Source organism: Peromyscus maniculatus, chromosome 1 (genome assembly GCF_049852395.1).
Source record: "Peromyscus maniculatus bairdii isolate BWxNUB_F1_BW_parent chromosome 1, HU_Pman_BW_mat_3.1, whole genome shotgun sequence".
NCBI classification, from domain to species: domain Eukaryota; kingdom Metazoa; phylum Chordata; class Mammalia; order Rodentia; family Cricetidae; genus Peromyscus; species Peromyscus maniculatus.
In genome coordinates this window covers 179,781,785-179,800,863 of record NC_134852.1, presented here as the reverse complement: position 1 = coordinate 179,800,863, position 19,079 = coordinate 179,781,785, and the positions used below count along the sequence as shown (strand labels likewise).

The window sequence follows — 19,079 nt, the reverse complement described above, 5'->3', positions numbered from 1 at the left end:
ATTTCTTTTCTTCCCAGAAACGTATCAGTGTCTGGAGGCCTCTTGACTCCAGTTCATATGTTAACTCTGCCTGACTGAGTACTCTTGGAAGATTAGATCAACCTTAACCCCATCTGTCACACTTGAGCAACTTACCATTCTTAACCTCTGCCTTCTTGGATGACCAGTGGTAATTCATCCAAGAACACAGATGTTGGAATGCTTTGTCCTTCCTGGTCAGGAGTAGGTAGAGTGCTGTAATGGTTGATTTGAATTGTCAACTTGTCAAGTTGTCTAGATTTACCCAGGAAGAGAGTCTCAATGAGGGATTGTTTAGATCACATTGGCCTATGGGAGTGTCTGTGTGGGAATGACCTGATTAATTAGATTTTAGTAGCATCTTATTTAAACACAGAATGTAAAAAAGCATAACCTAACATGGAAGCAATATAAACAAACAAATAAATAAATAAATTGTGCATGTCATGTCTTGTCATTTAAAAACTAGAATATAAGCAGATTATTAATTTCCATTTATTTTCCCATCTTTGAAATGTTACATGTCAATAAAGGAAATATAATACATTAACTGTACCAGTTATTATATCATCTCTTCTAAGTTTGAAATGAGTTTGTATTACCAAAACTGGAAAGAATAAGGAGAAAATATTAACTTTTACTAATTATTTTTTCTATTTTCTAAGCTCAAAGTATAGTAGACATATTATGTAAGCAAAAAACATAAAAATAAAATTCAGTTGGTTACCTAATTTGTCTATATTAGTTTCTTTTCTATTGCTGTGATAAAACACCATGACCAGGAACACTTAGAGAAGAAAGAGTTTATTTGGGCTCATGGTCCCCAAGGGCTAAGAGTTTGTCATGGAAGGGAAACAATTCAGCAAGCAGGAGGCAGGGCAGCAGAAACAAGAAGCTGAGGACTCAGATCTTGAATCATAAGCACAGAACACAGACAAAGAACTTGAAACAGCACACGTCTTTAAAGTCTCAAAGCCCACCTCCAGTGACATATATCCTCCAACAAGGCTACATCTCCTAAACATCCCCAAGCAGTGCCATCAATTGAGGACCAAGTATCCAAATGCCCAAGACTATGGGAACACAGTATAAACCACCAAGAAGTCTGATATTTCAACAGTATGTTATTTCAACATGGAAACATTATAAACATTAGTGGCTAATATTTGCACTTTTCTTTTGGAGTTGTTCAAATTCCATCTGTTTCCATTTCAACAAGAACACACTACATAGACAAATCGTTACTACTTATTTTCATTTCTTTTGTTACTGAGCCACTGAAATATAGTGGTGTTAGTATTTCAGAATGTAAATGATTAAAGAAATTATTATTTGATTTTACATTGTTTTACTGTATCTTTGAAAGGCAATATTATCACTTTAATATGTAATTAATATAATAGCTAGCTATTTAATTATTGTCTTCCTTTGTGTTTTAACATGTCTTGAATATGCAGTGTACCTTTAGTGCTTATAAGCTTTAGATGCTGTTTTGGCGTCACCAGATTTCCAAGGCTGGGTAGACACATGTGGCTGGTGTGAATCACTGCAAACAAGACAGCATTTGGGCAAAGGGTCAACTACATATGGGATGGTTTAGACCTTGCAGGAATGATAGCTGCCTTAGCAGAGACATCTAGTTGGTGGGAAAGTAAAAGAACAAGGGAAAGTAAAGGAAGTATTATGGTTTGGTCATTTTGTTTTTAGGCGATATTGGACGTTGTTGTGAATCTTCAGTTTAGCCTGATAGAAAAATTATGGCAAACATTCTGGCGCTATTCTCCCTCTACTCCAACCGACGGCACTACCATTACTGAATCAAGGTCAGATTCAATATACTTTTCTGATTTATTTTCATGACTAAGTAGATGTCACAGATAATAAATTAGAGATATGTATACCAGTTGTGAACCTTACCTGATAACATTGAGTAGATTGACCATTCTAGGAATAAACCACAGACTGCTCTTCTGAGATTTTAGTGTGTGTAGCTCCCATTTTATTGATTTGGGGGACTAGGGTAGATCTATGCCATGCTAGTGGATTACAATCCTATCTGTCTTTCAGACCATAAGAAAATATTAATGTACATAGGTAGTAGCTCTGGGGGTGTGTTTGTATATATACATACATATATATCCAGCCATATGACACCAGTGCAATTATGGTATAGTTCTAACCTCAGTGATATTTGATAAACTATTTTTAAAGTCCATTTTCTGTTTTATCCTCATTTGCCATCTATTCATTTGCGACATTTATTCACACCAGCAATCTGAGTGAAATAGAAAGTCGACTTCCGAAAGCAAAGCTGATAACTCTGTGCAAACATGAGTCTATCCTGAAATGGATGTGTAACTGTGACCATGGGATGTACCAGGCTTTGGTGGAGATTCTCATCCCCGACGTCCTTAGACCCATTCCTAGTAAGTTAAATGGAGACAACTACGGATGCTTTTGTTCTCATACATACCACCCAAGAAATTCTGGGGATTGATGTTACAATCAGCAATGATCCTAGTTTCAGTTAAATTTGTCAAATAAAAAACATGCAGCATATAGAATCTTGCATGAAAAGAGCCTGAGTGACACTATATGAAGGGGAAATGAACTGTTTTCTAGTCTTTTCATTATTATTATTTTTAAAAGTCAACCTACAGCTATGATACCCTCAATAAACTAATTGCAAGAACATTATTAGTTCAGTCAACCATGCAAAATTATTCTACTCAAAGTCAAAGCCCTCTACATATAGCCAAAAAATATCACAATCTCTAATTGCCGCCCATTCTCTTTCATGGTTGCTTAGGATTTGAAATGGATTGATTGTGGTTTCCAGTAGATTTGAATTCCTTTAAAAGCATTTACTCTGTCACCTGTACTATCTTCAGAGCTCCTAATTCAGTTGCCATTAACACTGATGGTTAACTAGTATTTGTCTTCAGAACTCCTAATTCAGTTGCCATTAACACTGATGGTTAACTAGTGTTTTGAGAGAAGACTCTAATAACTGCACAAGCATTGTGCCCCACTGTGAAGTGAATGGGAACTGTGCAAATCACTGTTTACTTTTTTCAGTAACCATGTAGCAAACAAAGCTTTTTCTGTAGTTGGTGGTGTAAATGCCACTACACATACTGTTAGAAGCTGTTGGAACTACTTTGTACCTATACCTGGATGAACCATACTAGTGACCTTAACTTTTAAAGAAATGGGACTGTTTCCATCTGACATTTAAAGCAATCTTTTAGCTAGTGACATTGGCAGTATGTACTTTAAATATACTATTCACAATTATTTGTTACGTTATTGTGGAAAACATAGAGTTTAGTAGAAGGAAAAATAAAGATATTAACATTTGTATGTTTATACTTGTAAATACAAAAACACAAGGGAAGATATAAATTCTTTTATGTATTCATTACCCTAAAATAGATGCTTATGCACATTTACATATTATGCCAATCAGTGTACATTAATATATAGAGGAGAAAGTAAAAACAAAAGAAATCCCACTGGCATTGTCTTAACACTTGATAAATTGCTAATGTGTTCCACTCTATCTACACCAGGTTACCTGACTAAAAAGACTGATAAAAATTGATATTGTCACAGAAAATTTCACCATGTTAATTTCCACTGGTATTTGTTCCAGAATTTGTTGTTTTTTTTTTTCCTACTCTCCTGCTCCTTGTGCTCCGAGTGTTAATCTCTAGAGATATTTAAAAAGAAGTTGCATGGGCTAACTCATTAGCCTATGACATCTGGCTACCAACATTCAGTTTTTCTCATGAGATACAAGGAGAGGGTGTCAGGGAGTGCTCGTTTTTTCGAGGCAAGTCAACAGCATCAATAATCATTAAACAATTCAGAAACCATGTGCTTTTGTCTTAGCATCATATGAATTTAGCAGTTCCCTAATTTAAATCATGTGTCAGTTTTGGTTTACTTTAAGCCTTAGAATTTTAAGTATACAATACACTTGCCGTTTGTCTTGATTAGAAAAACAGTTAATTCTGTCAAGTAGTTTGTCACTACATTCACCAGAAAATGGAATCATTTTATTTCTCTGAAATTACAAGATACACTAATGTACTACTCTACAAAAGAAATTTGGGGAATTCAATTTCTATTTTACAATGAAGCTCAACAATGTAATGCTTAAAATATGGTGTAGATAGCTATTGCTGGGTTATGTGCTTTTTAATACTGATCTGGAGCAGGCTGAGGGAGCTCAGCTTTAGAATAGATTTTTAAATATCAAACCATCCATTTATGAGTCTTTAGAAGCTGTCAGAGTCAGTCTGCACAATTTCGATTTTATATGAATCCCTACAGAGAGAACAAACTTAATTTTATTTTTAAAAATTGTATTTCTTGGCTACTAGTACTTCACTCTACCATTTTCTGTCCAGATGGGATTTCTTTTTTTAGCTAAAAAGTCTGCACATCGTACTAATTTAAAGTCAGCCTGAAACGCCTATATTCTAAAATACATTCCCCCGAAACATGGAAAAAGGAAATTAAGTGTGAATTATTGAATAAGATTTCAACTGGTAGAACTTTAAAGGGGCAACTGGGAATATAATAAAAGGTGGTCCAGAATATTATTTAGTATAAAAAAAGTAAATACCTAAACTTTTTAATATACACAGTGTATCTTTTTATATTATAATTTTCTTTCCATCAAGTTTGTCCAGATAAAATAGGGCATATATGAAATGCTTTAAAAATAATGTAAGAAGTTATTGGGGTCTTTTCAAATTCAATCATTATTATACTAATGATAGAACAAAATGAGAAATATAGATTGCTAACTTGAACCTTGAACAAAATTTTACTGAGTTTCAAAAAAGGCTGTTAATTTTTTTCACTCCTTTCATTTCCATTCATGCCTGTACTCCATGATTCTAGTACATAACACAACAGAAAGATGTGTTTCTTTCTTTTTTTCTCTTTTGACTAAGGTGGGCTGCTTTGGAGATTTTGAAAGATTTCCTCTCAAGAAATTTCCAGTTAAGCCTCATTAAGAGTCTGCATTCTTTCCCAATCAATATTTAGGCAATTTTAGCCTCTACTATCCAGTTAAATAAGTTTAAAAAAAACTCAGTTGTTTTATTATTGGGGTGTTAAATTTTGTATCTTTTTGTAAGTAACTTGACTACACTAAATTTCCCTCTAAAACCTGTTTTGGCAAAAGTAGCAAGAAAAGATGGCCAGACCCACTTGAGCATAGAAAGGATAGCCTTTGGTCCTGCTGTATGTTCTTGGTGACAGCTGGCCAAAATAGAACTTCTTTCTCATAGTATATCACAGATTTGGGTATCTACCAGACGTATGGAACCTGTAGAGAATAGTTTTATGTTATGGGTGCTTTAAATATTCATTACACACCTAAATCTACTCCCCACAGTGTGTAGTCCTGGGCACAAAGGAATTGAAAGACCACTGACTGGAGGACACAGGAGCCGACTCAGTGAGCAGCTCCCTTTTAACAAAGCTAACTGATGACTGAAGATGTTTCTGGTCATTTCGTGACCACTGTAAAGTTCTGTTATGAGACCTGTCCCCATTTCAGGCTTTAACAAATTAAGATTGGATTGGCTCTTTTGAAAATGTCTTAGTAACATTGCTCTCTGTGACAGCAATTTTACCACACTGATCTTTTAGCTCCTACATGTGAAATTGGAATAGGCATCTGAAATGTTTACTCCAACAATTATTTTTCCTCTATTTTCAGCAAAGACAAATACTCCAGTTCATAGGTTCTATGGTAAAACATTGAATAGAGAAAAACAAAGCTTTGCACTGTGTTTCATTTTAACTAACAATGTAAAATGAGATTAAGTTTGAAACCAAAATGGAAATTCCTAGCCCTTGATCACAAAACTCTTCATGATGTTTTGTCCAAGGTACAAAGCCCCATAACGTATATTCACAACTGGTATATGTTGCCATGAACAGAAAGATTTGAATGTTTGCATTTTCCAACAGGTGTCATCAGTGTCTGAGAACCAAATAGTTTAAAAAGCCAAAAAGATTACTTTTAGTTGCTCTAAGAAATTAGAAATAATTCTAATTTTTAATCAATGAAGATAATATAAATTCTGCTCTGTGATATAAAAGTAGTATAAACATACATTTCCCTTATTCTAGCATAAAAATTAATGATCTTGTGTATCTTTATTGTTCTGCCTTTATTTTTTTTATTATTTAGGTGCCTTGACCCAAGCCATTCGAAATTTTGCAAAAAGCCTTGAAGGTTGGCTTTCAAATGCCATGAACAATATTCCACAGAGAATGATACAAACCAAGGTATGATTATGTCTTTTGGTGGTGGGGCACACGTGTGCTTGCTTAAGAAACTCTCTCTTCAAGTAATTTTTTTTCTCATAACAGATCTTCATATATAAGTAAACCAATATTGTTCAGAGCTAGCATATGGATGTTGTAGTTCCACTGTTCTTCATCCTAGCGGATCCTAGATTACACATTACCCCTTTCTAGCATGATACTTTAGGTTAATCTGTGAGAATATGCCCATGGCAAGATTGGATAGAGACTTTACTTTCATTTTGTTGCTTAAATTCATACTTGTGGCTTTTGAATATATCCACCATTAGACTCCAACAGTATATCTTTTCCTTTGTTTGGGGTGCAATGTTACTCTGTTGAGGTTCCTGTAGCCAGAAAGTCTCTTTGGAGCCACAAGGAGCTCCAGTTCTTTCTACCTTGGTTTAAGCTTTGCACACTGGAGGCTGAGACAGGAGGACCATGAATTCACCCAAGCCTGGACTATGTAAGGAGCTCAAGGAAAGCCCAAGTTACTTAGTAAGACCCAGAGGCTAGGAAAGTAGCACAGTGGTAACATGAATAAAGCCCTGGGTTGTAGTCTGAAAATCATAAAAATAAAAGATGTTATTTGATTGTGACTGAAGAACCTTTCTAATTTATAAAATCAGTTGTATTCCTAATAATACCTCAAATAGCTGAAATCACTTCTCTTCTCGGTGTCATCAAAGTGAATGCCATAGCAGATTGCCTGCAACATTGGCCATTTTGCTGATTTTCAAAAATAGTCTCCATATTTACCATTGCAGAATATAACTTCTGCTCTTCTGCTGTTGCTGATATGTAGTTGTATTTCTGCTGAGCTCCCAATCATTGAGACCATTTACCCAACTTAGGGAAGAGCTTCCTAGTCAGTGGTAATAGTACTAAAATGGATGTGTTCAAATCTTACCACTTAAATGAGTTTCTGTGCAACCTTGCTTAAGGTATTTAACCTTTCTGATTCATAACATGTTGACAGTTGAACAATGTGAAATATATGAGACACTTAACCTAGTGCCTGGTATATAATATGTACTCAATGTATATAAACCACAAAAATGGAAAAACATTTTCTCTTCTAGGGTATGTGAGCTTGCTCAAATATTTCATATAGTCCTAATACATCTCACTTTTAAATGAGTCAACACATTATTCTACACAACCAACTGATTCTTCAAATATATGCTTCCTATGTACCCATAAAAACTCAATATAAATATGGTGTATTCCTATAAATATGCTAAGGCTTTTGGCATATTTTTAAAGACTGGGGTCATGTCCACTGTGTATCTAAACATTTCTATGAAAATTAGATATTTATTTAGAGGGTTTTTTTTCATTATCTATGATATCTTCCGACATAGGCTAACTCATTCAGTATCTCATTTAAAAAAGTGTTCACCTGCTAGGGTGATAGAGCTCAGTGGTAGAGCACTTGACTAGCATGCCTGAAGTCCTAGGTTCAATCCATTAGAGTAGTGGAGGAGAAGAAAGAAAAGAAACAAAAGGTTTAAGTGAAGGGTACGTGGAATAACAATTTATTTCTAAACATGCAAACAGAGTTGAGAAAAACCAATGCTTAAGCATCCTGCAGGTAGCAATGAGAACTTCTCAGCAAATCTAGGTCTGAAATAGGTAAGGGATGAGTGTCGTCGCTTTCCTGAACCTCCTGCTGAATTTCCCAATGGTAGCCTTAGAAAAGGGAAGAGCATAGCTTGTGAGGAATGCACACTCTGACCGAGGCTGTCCAGTGCTTCACTCTCCTAACAATGCCTGTCCCTGATTGGTTAATCCAGCTGGAAGCTTGAGGGCAAAGGGGGCACTCATGTCACCCCTGCAGCCTTTCTGGCCACTGTGGATGATGGAGATACGTGGACAGGGGATTTTCCAAGAATAAATGGAAATCTCCCACATAGCCCACTTAAACAAATGTAAACCCTAAACAAAGAGTTACGCTGCTTGCGCTCTGATAAATGTACTTGGGCAGACAAACTTTGAAGTCCCACGTTTCACCATCACGTCTGCCCACTTGTAAACTTAAAGTCGTAATGGTGAGTCTGAGCAGCATGGCTCTGAAAGTATTTTTTTGTTCACTTAACAATAGATCTGTACAGTTTGCTTTTCCAGATAAAAAGGAATGTTCTTACTTGCCTAGTTTCTAGTTGTCCTAAAAAGAGTTGGGGGTCATGAAAGCAAACATTTCCCTACTTTTTTTTTTTTTTTTTTTTTTTTTTGGTTTTTCGAGACAGGGTTTCTCCGTGTAGCTTTGCGCCTTTCCTGGAACTCACTTGGTAGCCCAGGCTGGCCTCGAACTCACAAAGATCCGCCTGCCTCTGCCTCCCGAGTGCTGGGATTAAAGGCGTGCGCCACCACCGCCCGGCAATTTCCCTACTTTTTTAGACAGTGTAATTTCTTGTTGTGGTTGAGTAATTCACTTCCAATACTGCCTTCATGATTGCTGCACTCAGATGTTGACAGGTGTGGGAGCTTGTTTTCGTGTTGCTTGCCCTCAAAACCAAATAATTCTTTAAGAATTTTAAATTCTATATAATTTATAAGTAAACTATTACCAAATGAATTTGCATGTATCTAAGGAAAGCTGTTAACTTTGAAGTATTTGAAGGTTGCAATAGTTTCTTCTATGAGAAAGCAATGGGGGGGGGGAGAAAAATGAAAAGACACCCCACTCCAGCCTGCTTGGGTTTCTGTAGGTTGCCGCTGTAAGTGCCTTTGCCCAGACTCTGCGAAGATACACATCGCTCAATCACCTGGCCCAGGCAGCCCGCGCCGTACTTCAGAACACTTCCCAGATTAACCAGATGCTCAGCGACCTCAACCGCGTTGACTTTGCCAATGTCCAGGTACTTTGCCTCCTTGCAAATCCTGTCTTTTAAAGAATGGTGTCAGTTATTCTAAACTAGGACCTGATGCATGCAATGGCAAAATCTATGTTCATAGTCTCCTCAAAGATGGGGTTTTACCCTGATCAGACTAAACTGAACCCCTTTGTTTTAGGGATAAAGTCAGCTAAGGTTTATGAACTAGTAGGCAATAGAATATACCCATGTTTGCTGAGAAGTTAAAAAGATAACAAATATCAGAGTCACTGAAGTTAGGCAAAAAATTAGACTATTCTATATCTGTGAGAATTTGAATAACTACTTACGTGCTCTCTATTTCATTTTCCCAGCTATAACTACTACCGTAGGGTGTTTAAATAGTGGTCTGTACCCTTTCAAGCAGGTACTTCTTTTATTACAGTAACCCACCTTGAAGAGCTAAGCACCTCTATTGCAAAGTACATTGCAGATACCTGAGAAAATTCTTTCACTTAAAGAATTAATTTGAAGTAAGTCTGGACAGCTTGGTTCAAATAAAAAAAAAATATTTTTTTTCTAACTCTAGTTGTTCTGTACTTTACACTTGGAAATGACTAATGTAGGTTCCTTATGGAAGTCTAACAAATATTTTATTTATGATACTAAAGTAACAAAGTTAGTTGTTACTATATAAAAATTATAACACCCCTGACATAAAATATAAGCTACAAAGTAAAAAATGCATAATTCAACACAATCCAAATTTAAAACTTTTGGAGTTAACAAGAGACTACATGACAAAAAGTAAAAAGGCAATGCAAAGCCTGTCAGAAGCTCATCTTGTAAATACTCCATACATAAAATATATAAACAACTACCCTGGGACCCATTAATAAAAAGCCACCTGATTTTAAAATGGCAAATAGACAAGTGCCCAATAAACACATGAAAGGATTCTTAGCATTGGCCACCAGGGTTTAACAGGAGTTAAAACCACAAGGAAATAGCATTAGATGCACACTAAATGGATGTGATTGAAGACAGAAAATATCAGATTTGGTCCCTGGAGAACTGGAGAAATTAGCACTTCATGAGCTGTTGATGGGAATGCAAACTGCCACAACCACTAAGGCAGTCTGGCATCTCCTCAAAAAGATAAATATAGACTCATCATGTGACTGAGCAGCCCACTGCTTGGCAGATAGCCAGGAGAAAGGGAAACATGGCCACGCAAGTTGACCAATTGTCTAAAGTGCTTGGACTCGAATGTTTGGGTGTTCTTGAGATTTACTAGACTTTACCACATGCTTATCCTTAAAGTCTGTACTCTAAAATGCTTCAAAACACAAAAGTTTTGAGCATACAACACTCTGTGTATATTTCAGATTTTGGATTTTCAGAGTAGAGATCCTCAATCTGTACTTCAATGTTCATAGCATTATTGTTCAAATTAGACAACCCAGGGGTCCTTACCTGATAACCGAACATGTGCATTATCTATACAGTGGACCGTTGCTGGGCAGTGGAAGGAACTTCTGAAGCCTTGATTGAGCCTCGGAAACATGTTAATGAAGGGGAGTTGTTACATGCTTCCATTTATAGGAGATGCCTAGCTAGACGCTAGAGGCAGGATAGATTTCTGACTGGGTAGGACTAGGATATTGCAGAGAATGAGAGATAACAAATACAATGGGTACAGGACTTCCTTTCGAGAAGAATTATACTTTAAGTAGGTAAATTGTACAGTGTGTCTTTTAAAATCATTACTCTATTTATAAGAAATTTATTCTCCACAACATGCTTTATTATTTAAAATATATTACATATGAACATAGCTGAGCAAGTGCTCTTGTGGTATGATTGAGCATTTTTTGGGTATATGCCCAAGAGTGGTATAGCTGGATCTTGGGGGAGATTGATTCCCAGTTTTCTAAGAAAGCGCCATATTGAGTTCCAAAGTGGTTGTACAAGCTTGCATTCCCACCAGCAGTGGAGGAGAGTTCCCCTAGTTCCACATCCTCTCCAGCATAAAGTGTCTTCAGTGTTTTTGATCTTAGCCCTTCTGACAGGCATAAGGTGGTATCTCAGAGTTGTTTTGATTTGCATTTCCCTGATGATTAGGGATGTTGAGCAATTCCTTAAATGTCTTTCAGCCATTTGAGTTTCCTCTGTTGAGAATTCTCTGTTTAGTTCTAAAGCCCATTTCTCAATTGGACTGTTGGTCGTTTTGATGTCTATTTTCTTGAGTTCCTTATATATTCTGGATATCAGTCCTCTGTCAGATGTGGGGTTGGTAAAGATCTTTTCCCATTCTGTAGGCTGTTGCTTTGCCTTGTTGACCGTATCCTTTGCTCTACAGAAGCTTCTCAGTTTCAAGAGGTCCCATTGATTGATTGTTTCTCTCATTGTCTGTGCTACTGTTGTTATATTTAGAAAGTGATCTCCTATGCCAATGCGTTCAAGACTACTTCCTACTTTCTCTTCTAGCAGGTTCAGAGTAGCTGGATTTATGTTGAGGTCCTTGATCCACTTGGACTTAAGTTTTGTGCACGGTGACAGATAGGGATCTCTTTGCAGCCTTCTACACGTTGATATCCAGTAATGCCAGCACCAATTGTTGAAGATGCTTTCTTTTTTCCATTGTATACTTTGGGCTTCTTTGTCAAAAATTATATATTCATAGGTGTGCGGGTTAATGTCAGGGTCTTCAATTCGATTCCATTGGTCCACATGTCGGTTTTTATGCCAATGCCAAGCTGTTTTTATTACTGTAGCTCTATAGTCGAGCTTGAAGTCAGGGATCGTGATGCCTCCAGGTGAGACAGTTGATTGGCTTGATCTGTTTGGGAGGCATCTAGGCAGTGGTACCAGGTCCTGTGCTCATTGCATGAGTCGGCTGTTTGAAACCTGGGGCTTATGCAGGGACGCTTGGCTCAGTCTGGGGGAGAGGACTGGACCTGCCAGGACTGAGTCTACCAGGTCGATCTCATTCCTTGGCGGAGGCTTTGCCCTGGAGGAGGTGGGAATGGGGGGTGGGCTGGGGAGAAGGGGAGGGGAGCAGGAGGGGGGAGAACAAGGGAATCCGTGGCTGATATGTAGAACTGAATGGTATTGTAAAATAAAATAAAAGAAAAAAAAATAAATAAATGAAAAACAATCAACTCTAAAAAAAAATAAAATAAAATATATTATGTAATAATATTTGAGCTTCACTCATTTATAGTAGAATAAATCAGCTGTTTTCATTGTGGTTTTCATGAAATAAGCTCATGTTTCTGATTTTTAATTTTTCAATATCTTTTTCATATATACAACCATCTACCTACCAATGGTGTGTATACAAATAGACATATTTGTGTGCAATCGTATAACCTTTGCAAGTACAAACAGTCTTGGATTTATAAAATGGTCTGAGTATGTCCATAGGGTTACAAGGTTACAATAACTCATTTACCAAAATTATTAAGCAATTATATCAACTTAAAATCTGTACTCTAATATTTACTTCAGATCTTCATTTTGAAAAGATGTTTAAAGGAACCTTAAGGAAAGTTGATGTAAAACTATCTTGAAGTCAGAATAGTAAGACAACTTCAGTTTCCAGTTGTTAATTCCAACTTGGTAACAGAAATTTTTGTAAAGAATGATTTATTTCAATTAGTATCTGAGAAAATGTAAATTGTTCTTGTTTTAACATTTATTTACCTGTCCTCAACCCTGGATTCATGATTTTTGTACTGAATTGAATATGTATACAAACGAGCCCACTCACTGGTTAGAACCATCTCTCTTAAGGACATCATTGTATGTAAATAGTCAACTACACATCCACTTGCACAGCAACTTTGACTACTCTTTGTCTTCCTTTGTTGTCAACTGTCAAGTTTTTCTGTGTCCATCGTGACAGTCATTAGTACTGGAACTTGTATAATTCAGGATCTGTCCTCCAAATCGTCTTTCCTTTCCTCAGAGGATCACAAATATAATGGTGAGCCATTCAGTTCAGCCTATACTTTCCTTCTGTACGTTCTGATGCCTACCCAAATGGCACAGTTCCTTTTTACCTTACTTACATCTTTATCTCTTCCAAGCTTTGACAGGCTTCTCTAGTGTGCCCTGCTTCCCATTCCTTCTTCATGACCTTTTCCTGTCATTTGGAACTTGTCCCTGCCTCTTCTAAGATGAATCTCAGTAAGACTGACAAATAAAAGGATAAAACTCTTGCAATAAAGAAACTTTGGTTTGAAACAACTTCCAAGTGTTATTATTAGAGCATGCCAAGACCTTGGATGTTCCTGTTTTTGTATTGAATTGAATATGTGTACAAATGAACCTACTTGCTGCTTAGTAACATCTCTCTTGAGGACATCTTTGTATATAAATAGTCAACTACACATCTACTACTCATCTTACACAGCAACTTGAGCTACTCTTTGTCTTCCTTTGTATTGACATACTCAGACCATTTTATAAACCTAAGACTTCCCTCCATAAATCTCTTTGCACTGTTTCATCCTCTTCTCAACAAATGATTTTGCATTTCAAGACTTTTTTCTATTGCAGTTTGGTTGGCTTTCTTTCTCATTTAACTGATAGTCTTAGGATGGTATTATTTCTAAATGTTCTGTGTAAATGGATGAGTTTTCATCTCCATTATGAATTAAGTAGGTTTGGATGGTCTTACCTGTTAACCTGATCATTGACTACTTGAGTTCTTTCCTTCCTGCCTGCCTGCCTGCTTTCCTGCCTTCTTTCCTTTCCTTCCTTTTTTGTTTGTTTTTTGAGACAGGGTTTCTCTGTGTAGCCCTGGCTGTTCTAAAATCAGGCTGGCCTTGTACTCAGAGATCCACCTGTCTCTGCCTCCCAAGTACTGGGATTAAAGGTGTATACCACCACACCCAGCTACATGGGTTTCTTTATTGAAGATACAGTCTGATTTTGAACTTCCTTACTATGTACCATGTTGGATATTATTTTTGTATAAGTTAAGAACACCTTCAGATGTTTGCTTTATGAAGTAAGCCATCGTTAATGTGAACTCTGTAAGCTGTAGGGTGTGAAGAGTGGTTTATGAAGCTGTGCTCTTATTTCTCAAATTAGGTTTTAGATTATCATCTCATCTTGCCAAAAGTCATTTTCATGTAAATAGTAAGTTCGAATTTGTTGGTAAAAAGTGAAATTCAGCTGGGCAGTGGTGGCTGGTGCACGCCTTTAATCCCAGCACTCAGGAGGCAGAGGCAGGCGGATCTCTGTAAGTTCAAGGCCAGACTGGGCTACAGAGTGAGTTCCAGGAAAGGCGCAAAGCTACACAGAGAAACCCTGTCTCAAAAAACAAACAAACAAAAAGGTGAAATTCCTCTGTGTGTATCAGTACAGTCCTTTTTCTAGAGCCAGCATAAACAAGAACAAGCTTCTTCACATGAAGCACAGAATCTTTCATTTGCCCAAGATTCTAGAGCTCTAATGCCCCGTATAGTCCATCTATTTAACATTGCTCTACCATATACAGAGGAAGGGTCAGAAGAAAATTAAAACAAAAAAAAGCTTAGATGTTGGGGCAGTGGGGTGGACCAAAACCCTCTCTTGGTTACTATTGTAATACTTAACGTACCTGGGTACTCAGGGACTCTTGAAGTTGATACAAAATTTCTGGGAACCATTTGCTACTATTAAAAGATTTTAACTGTTCTTATATAAATCTATTATACAGAAATAAGTAAAAATATGAGCAAAATGTAGTTAACAACATAGCTAATTCAAACTTTATACTAGTAAGAATTTAGAACAAATGTCTAGCTGTATGAAATTGGTTATACAAATAATATCATATTCATGCAATGAAACAAGTTTATTAGTGAGCAGTAAATATAGCTCCATATTTATGTATCTGAAAAAGTGGACAAATTATCATTGTTAAGCAGAATATTGAGTAGAATACATGATATATATTATATTTATATTAAAACTATATATGTGTAAGCATAAATGACAAAATGTAAATTAGCATGAATAAAGGAGTAATGTAAATATAAACAGAATTCAAATAATATAGCACATATACTATGTTATATGTGTTTAAAAAACTTAAAGTATCTTCAATGTATACATGCATATCCATGTATTGTAGCTATCTTGGACTTCTGCCCTCATATTCTTTTATTGTCTTTTTTATTAATTTTTTCTATAATTGTATTTAGTCTATTTAAACTATTTACAAGTTGTGTTTAAGAGGTAGCATCTAAAAACAAAGAGAGAAGATGCTATCATCAGCTGAGATGTGGAAGAAAGTAGGTTTCCCTAGAAAAATAGAGTGATTGATGTGAATGCAGTTTGCCTTTGAAATGTCTCTAAGCATAAATGACCCTGAATATGTCAAGTGTGTAGGGTCAGCAGAGATCCTAGAACTGGAAGGATGGGATTAGAGATATATTGATTTGAAATTGTCAATTTGAATCAACTAGACGTCTAAGATAACATAGAATTAAGGCTGCAGACAGTGTTCATGACAATATCAACATATTCTCTGTTTTTGTATTGGAACTTTACAGATTTCAAAGAAAGTTCTCTTAAAAATTATCATAATGGATCCCACTTAAAAACTCTCAATTCTCATTTGTTGGATTTTGTGCATTGGAAACTAAAGCCCACACTAATCTAATTAATTGTTTTAACTTAGTTGGGCAAATTAGGACCTGAGCATGCCTTTTAATTGTCTGTCATAATATGTTGCCAAATAATTAAATTTTGATAATGAGAGAAGAGATATTTATTCTTTTAACCTTAAAATGCGGCGCATCACTAGAATATCATAGAAGTTACACAATCACTGAAAAGTAACTTTCAAAGTTCCTATTTTCATTGTTGTTACAAAACTTGAAACTTCCCAACCAGAAGCAGAAGGGAAAATACAGTAATCAGGTTTCTTGGCAGGTAGCACATCTACATTTTCTCAAAAGAGGTTTTGTTGTTGTTGTTGTTTTCAGTTCTGTGAATTAATTTGCATTTGTTGGTTTGCCTTGATAGCCCTTGAGATTTCTGTTCCCAATCTATAAACTCACACAGCATATGCTTCTAACTAGTACCATTCAGCGTTTGTTTTTGTTTTAATCTTTAGGGACCACTTTTGGCCAATTGAATCATTTATTCCTCTGACTTACTCTAAGTCTTGTAAAATGGTTTTACAGTTTTCTGTGGTGGGTGGGGAAACTTAGAAGCAGTGTGGAAACCGGACAGAGCATGCTACTGGTTCACACCTCTGGCTTCCTTACCATGCTGGTATCTCACAAGGCCTAGCCACAGTAGAAAACCAAGTCACAGTTAAATACTGCTTCAGCAGTGATCAAGGAGAAGTGCTAAGCCCTAAAGATGACAAAGGCATTGGGTGCCTATTGTTCATGTCCATGATTCATTCATGTCCCCCACTGAAGCTTTCTGTGCGACACCACCCTGCATGTGCTCTGTGCTGATTCTCAGTGAGAAGCTGCCGACTTGAATTTTCCTTTCTATCTGTGACCCGTCCCAGGAGCAGGCTTCCTGGGTGTGCCAGTGTGATGACAACATGGTTCAGAGACTAGAAACAGACTTCAAGATGACACTTCAGCAGCAGAGCACACTGGAACAGTGGGCAGCATGGCTGGACAATGTGATGATGCAGGCACTGAAGCCCTATGAAGGAAGACCCAGCTTCCCTAAAGCCGCCAGGCAGTTTCTGCTCAAATGGTCTTTTTACAGGTAGCACCCCAAGTTCGCTAAATTGTCTTCATGTCCTGCAAATGTGTGTGTGTGTGTGTGTGTGTGTGTGTGTGTGTGTGTGTGTGTGTGTGTGTGTGTGCTATTCACATAAAAAAAAAGAAATTTAGATTTGGTGGAATATCCAACTCTATGACTATGATGCATAGAGACTAAGCAGGAAATTGATGAAAATGAACTATTTTGCTGGGAAAGGAGCCCCTCTTGCTCAAAGCCAAGAAATTTTCAGATAGTAATCTCTGAGAGTCCATCTAGAATAGCAGTTCTCAACCTGTGGGTTACCACCCCTTTGGGGTCTAAAGACTCTTTCACAGGGGTCCCCTAATAACATCAGAAAACACAGATATTTACATCTGATTCATAACTTAGCAAAATTACAGTTATGATGTTGCAGCGCAAATAATTTTATGGTTGGGGGTCACCACAACATGAAGAACTGTATTAAAGGGTTGTGACATTAGGAGAGTTGAGAACCACTGCTCTAGATGATGTTTTCAGCAACAGTCAGAAAGCGTGGCTGGTCCTCCCTCTACTCCTACCTTATTGAAGTACCTTCTGGTGGGGTTATAACTATTATTCCCTTTTCAGTGGCCCTCAAACTGTAGTCACTAGCTCATGACCTCACATCCACTTAGACTCATTATAAATGTGCATCAGTAGGCTACTTCCCAAGTCTACTTGAGTCAGAATCCATAGAGGAAAGGCCTATCAATCTGAGCTTTGAAATCCCCTGGGTAATTCCAGTTCACTCAGAACTACTTAGTTAATTTCTTAATTCTGTCAATTGTCAGAGAGCAGAATATATCAGAGAGCTATCAGAGAGCAGAATTTATATGTTCTTTTTAACTTTTGATTACTCCTAAGACCCAGTGAGTGACTCATTTTCTTGGTGGTTAGGAGGTAGTAGTTAGGGGTCAGTCACTTTCTGGTGATTATATTGCATGGTTAGTATCCAACAGGTAATAACATATGTTATTGATAATGAATCTTTTAGACTGAAATACTTCATATGAAAAAATACATATTTTTGTAGACATAGAAGCACCCCTAAATGGAAAGGGCTTACTAATTATATGATACATAATGGCAAATTTGGAATGAGTTGTTGGCACCAAATCTACAACAGGATTTGAAAAGCACATTTATGAGCTGTATTGATTAAGACTTGTGCCATATTTGTATAGGATGGAATGGTCAGGTGGATTCTAGCATGGAATCTATGTCAGGGACAAATTATACCTCTCAGGAGATACAGGTTTTAGGCCCAAGTCAGTGAGATCACCCTGAATAAAGAAACAAACACTTGTATTTTTACTACAGGATCAAATGTCAATGTCAAAAATTTAAATTATCTAACTTATGAAATAGGAGTCCATCTGTCATATAATTCAAAATTCTAATTTGGAAATATATGTTCTTCTTTTTGTTGTTGTTTTTGGTTTGGGGCTTTTTTGAGACAGACTCTGTCTACATAGCCCTGAATTTCCTAGGACTCACTCTCGAGTAGACCAAGTTGACCTTGAGCTTGAGCTCACAGAAATCAACCTGGCTTTGCCTCCTGAGTGCTGGGATTAAAGGCAGAAATATGGTTTCTTGATTGCTTGAGAGTCAATATTTCATTCATCTGAATTTTCACAGAAAATAATATAAGTGATATGTGTGCCCATGACCAGTGGCTGGAACATCACTTATATTGCCTGACTCTTTCCAAATCTCACATGACCAAAGGCACAGTGCCCAACCTCACACAGCAGCGAAAGACAGATGCCCAACCCCTTCCTATTGTGTTCTGTAGTAGTGGCAGCCTTGCCCTTACTTCTCTCTGTGGGTTTTCCCCCGCATTTAGTTGACATCATTTTAGAAATACACCCCTGGAGCCTTTGTCACCACAGAGATCTATTGCAGGAATTCTGAAAAGAAAGAAAATTACTTGCTTGTATTTCGTGTTCTCTGCAGATACACAAGCCCAGTAAATCATCACTCGCCTGCCCTCTGTCCTCCCTGAGTTGGGGATAATTGGCTTGATATTATTAGACACTATTATGGTTACTATTTTCGTTTCAAAAAGATTTGAAGGCTTACAGTTGAGGGCCACAGAGGAAAGAGACATTTAAGCAGATGCATACTTCCTGCTGGTAGGCAGAGTAATATCTGAACTGT

At 36.9% G+C, this 19,079-nt stretch overlaps 1 protein-coding gene across 9 annotated transcripts in view; it reads left to right on the top strand.

Moving 5' to 3' along the window:
• The window catches only part of Rfx3 (regulatory factor X3), a 259,080-nt gene that overhangs the window by 215,443 nt on the left and 24,558 nt on the right, over positions 1-19,079 (top strand). For 7 of the 9 annotated variants that reach the window (XM_076561780.1, XM_006987452.4, XM_042262296.2 and 4 more), the window contains 5 exons: positions 1,726-1,841; positions 2,290-2,444; positions 6,236-6,333; positions 9,063-9,212; positions 16,693-16,901. In XM_076561780.1, coding sequence (XP_076417895.1) covers positions 1,726-1,841; positions 2,290-2,444; positions 6,236-6,333; positions 9,063-9,212; positions 16,693-16,901 — 728 coding nt within the window. The remainder of the gene's footprint in view (positions 1-1,725; positions 1,842-2,289; positions 2,445-6,235; positions 6,334-9,062; positions 9,213-16,692; positions 16,902-19,079) is intronic. The other 2 variants (XR_013047992.1, XR_013047991.1) reach the window with 1 other exon arrangement.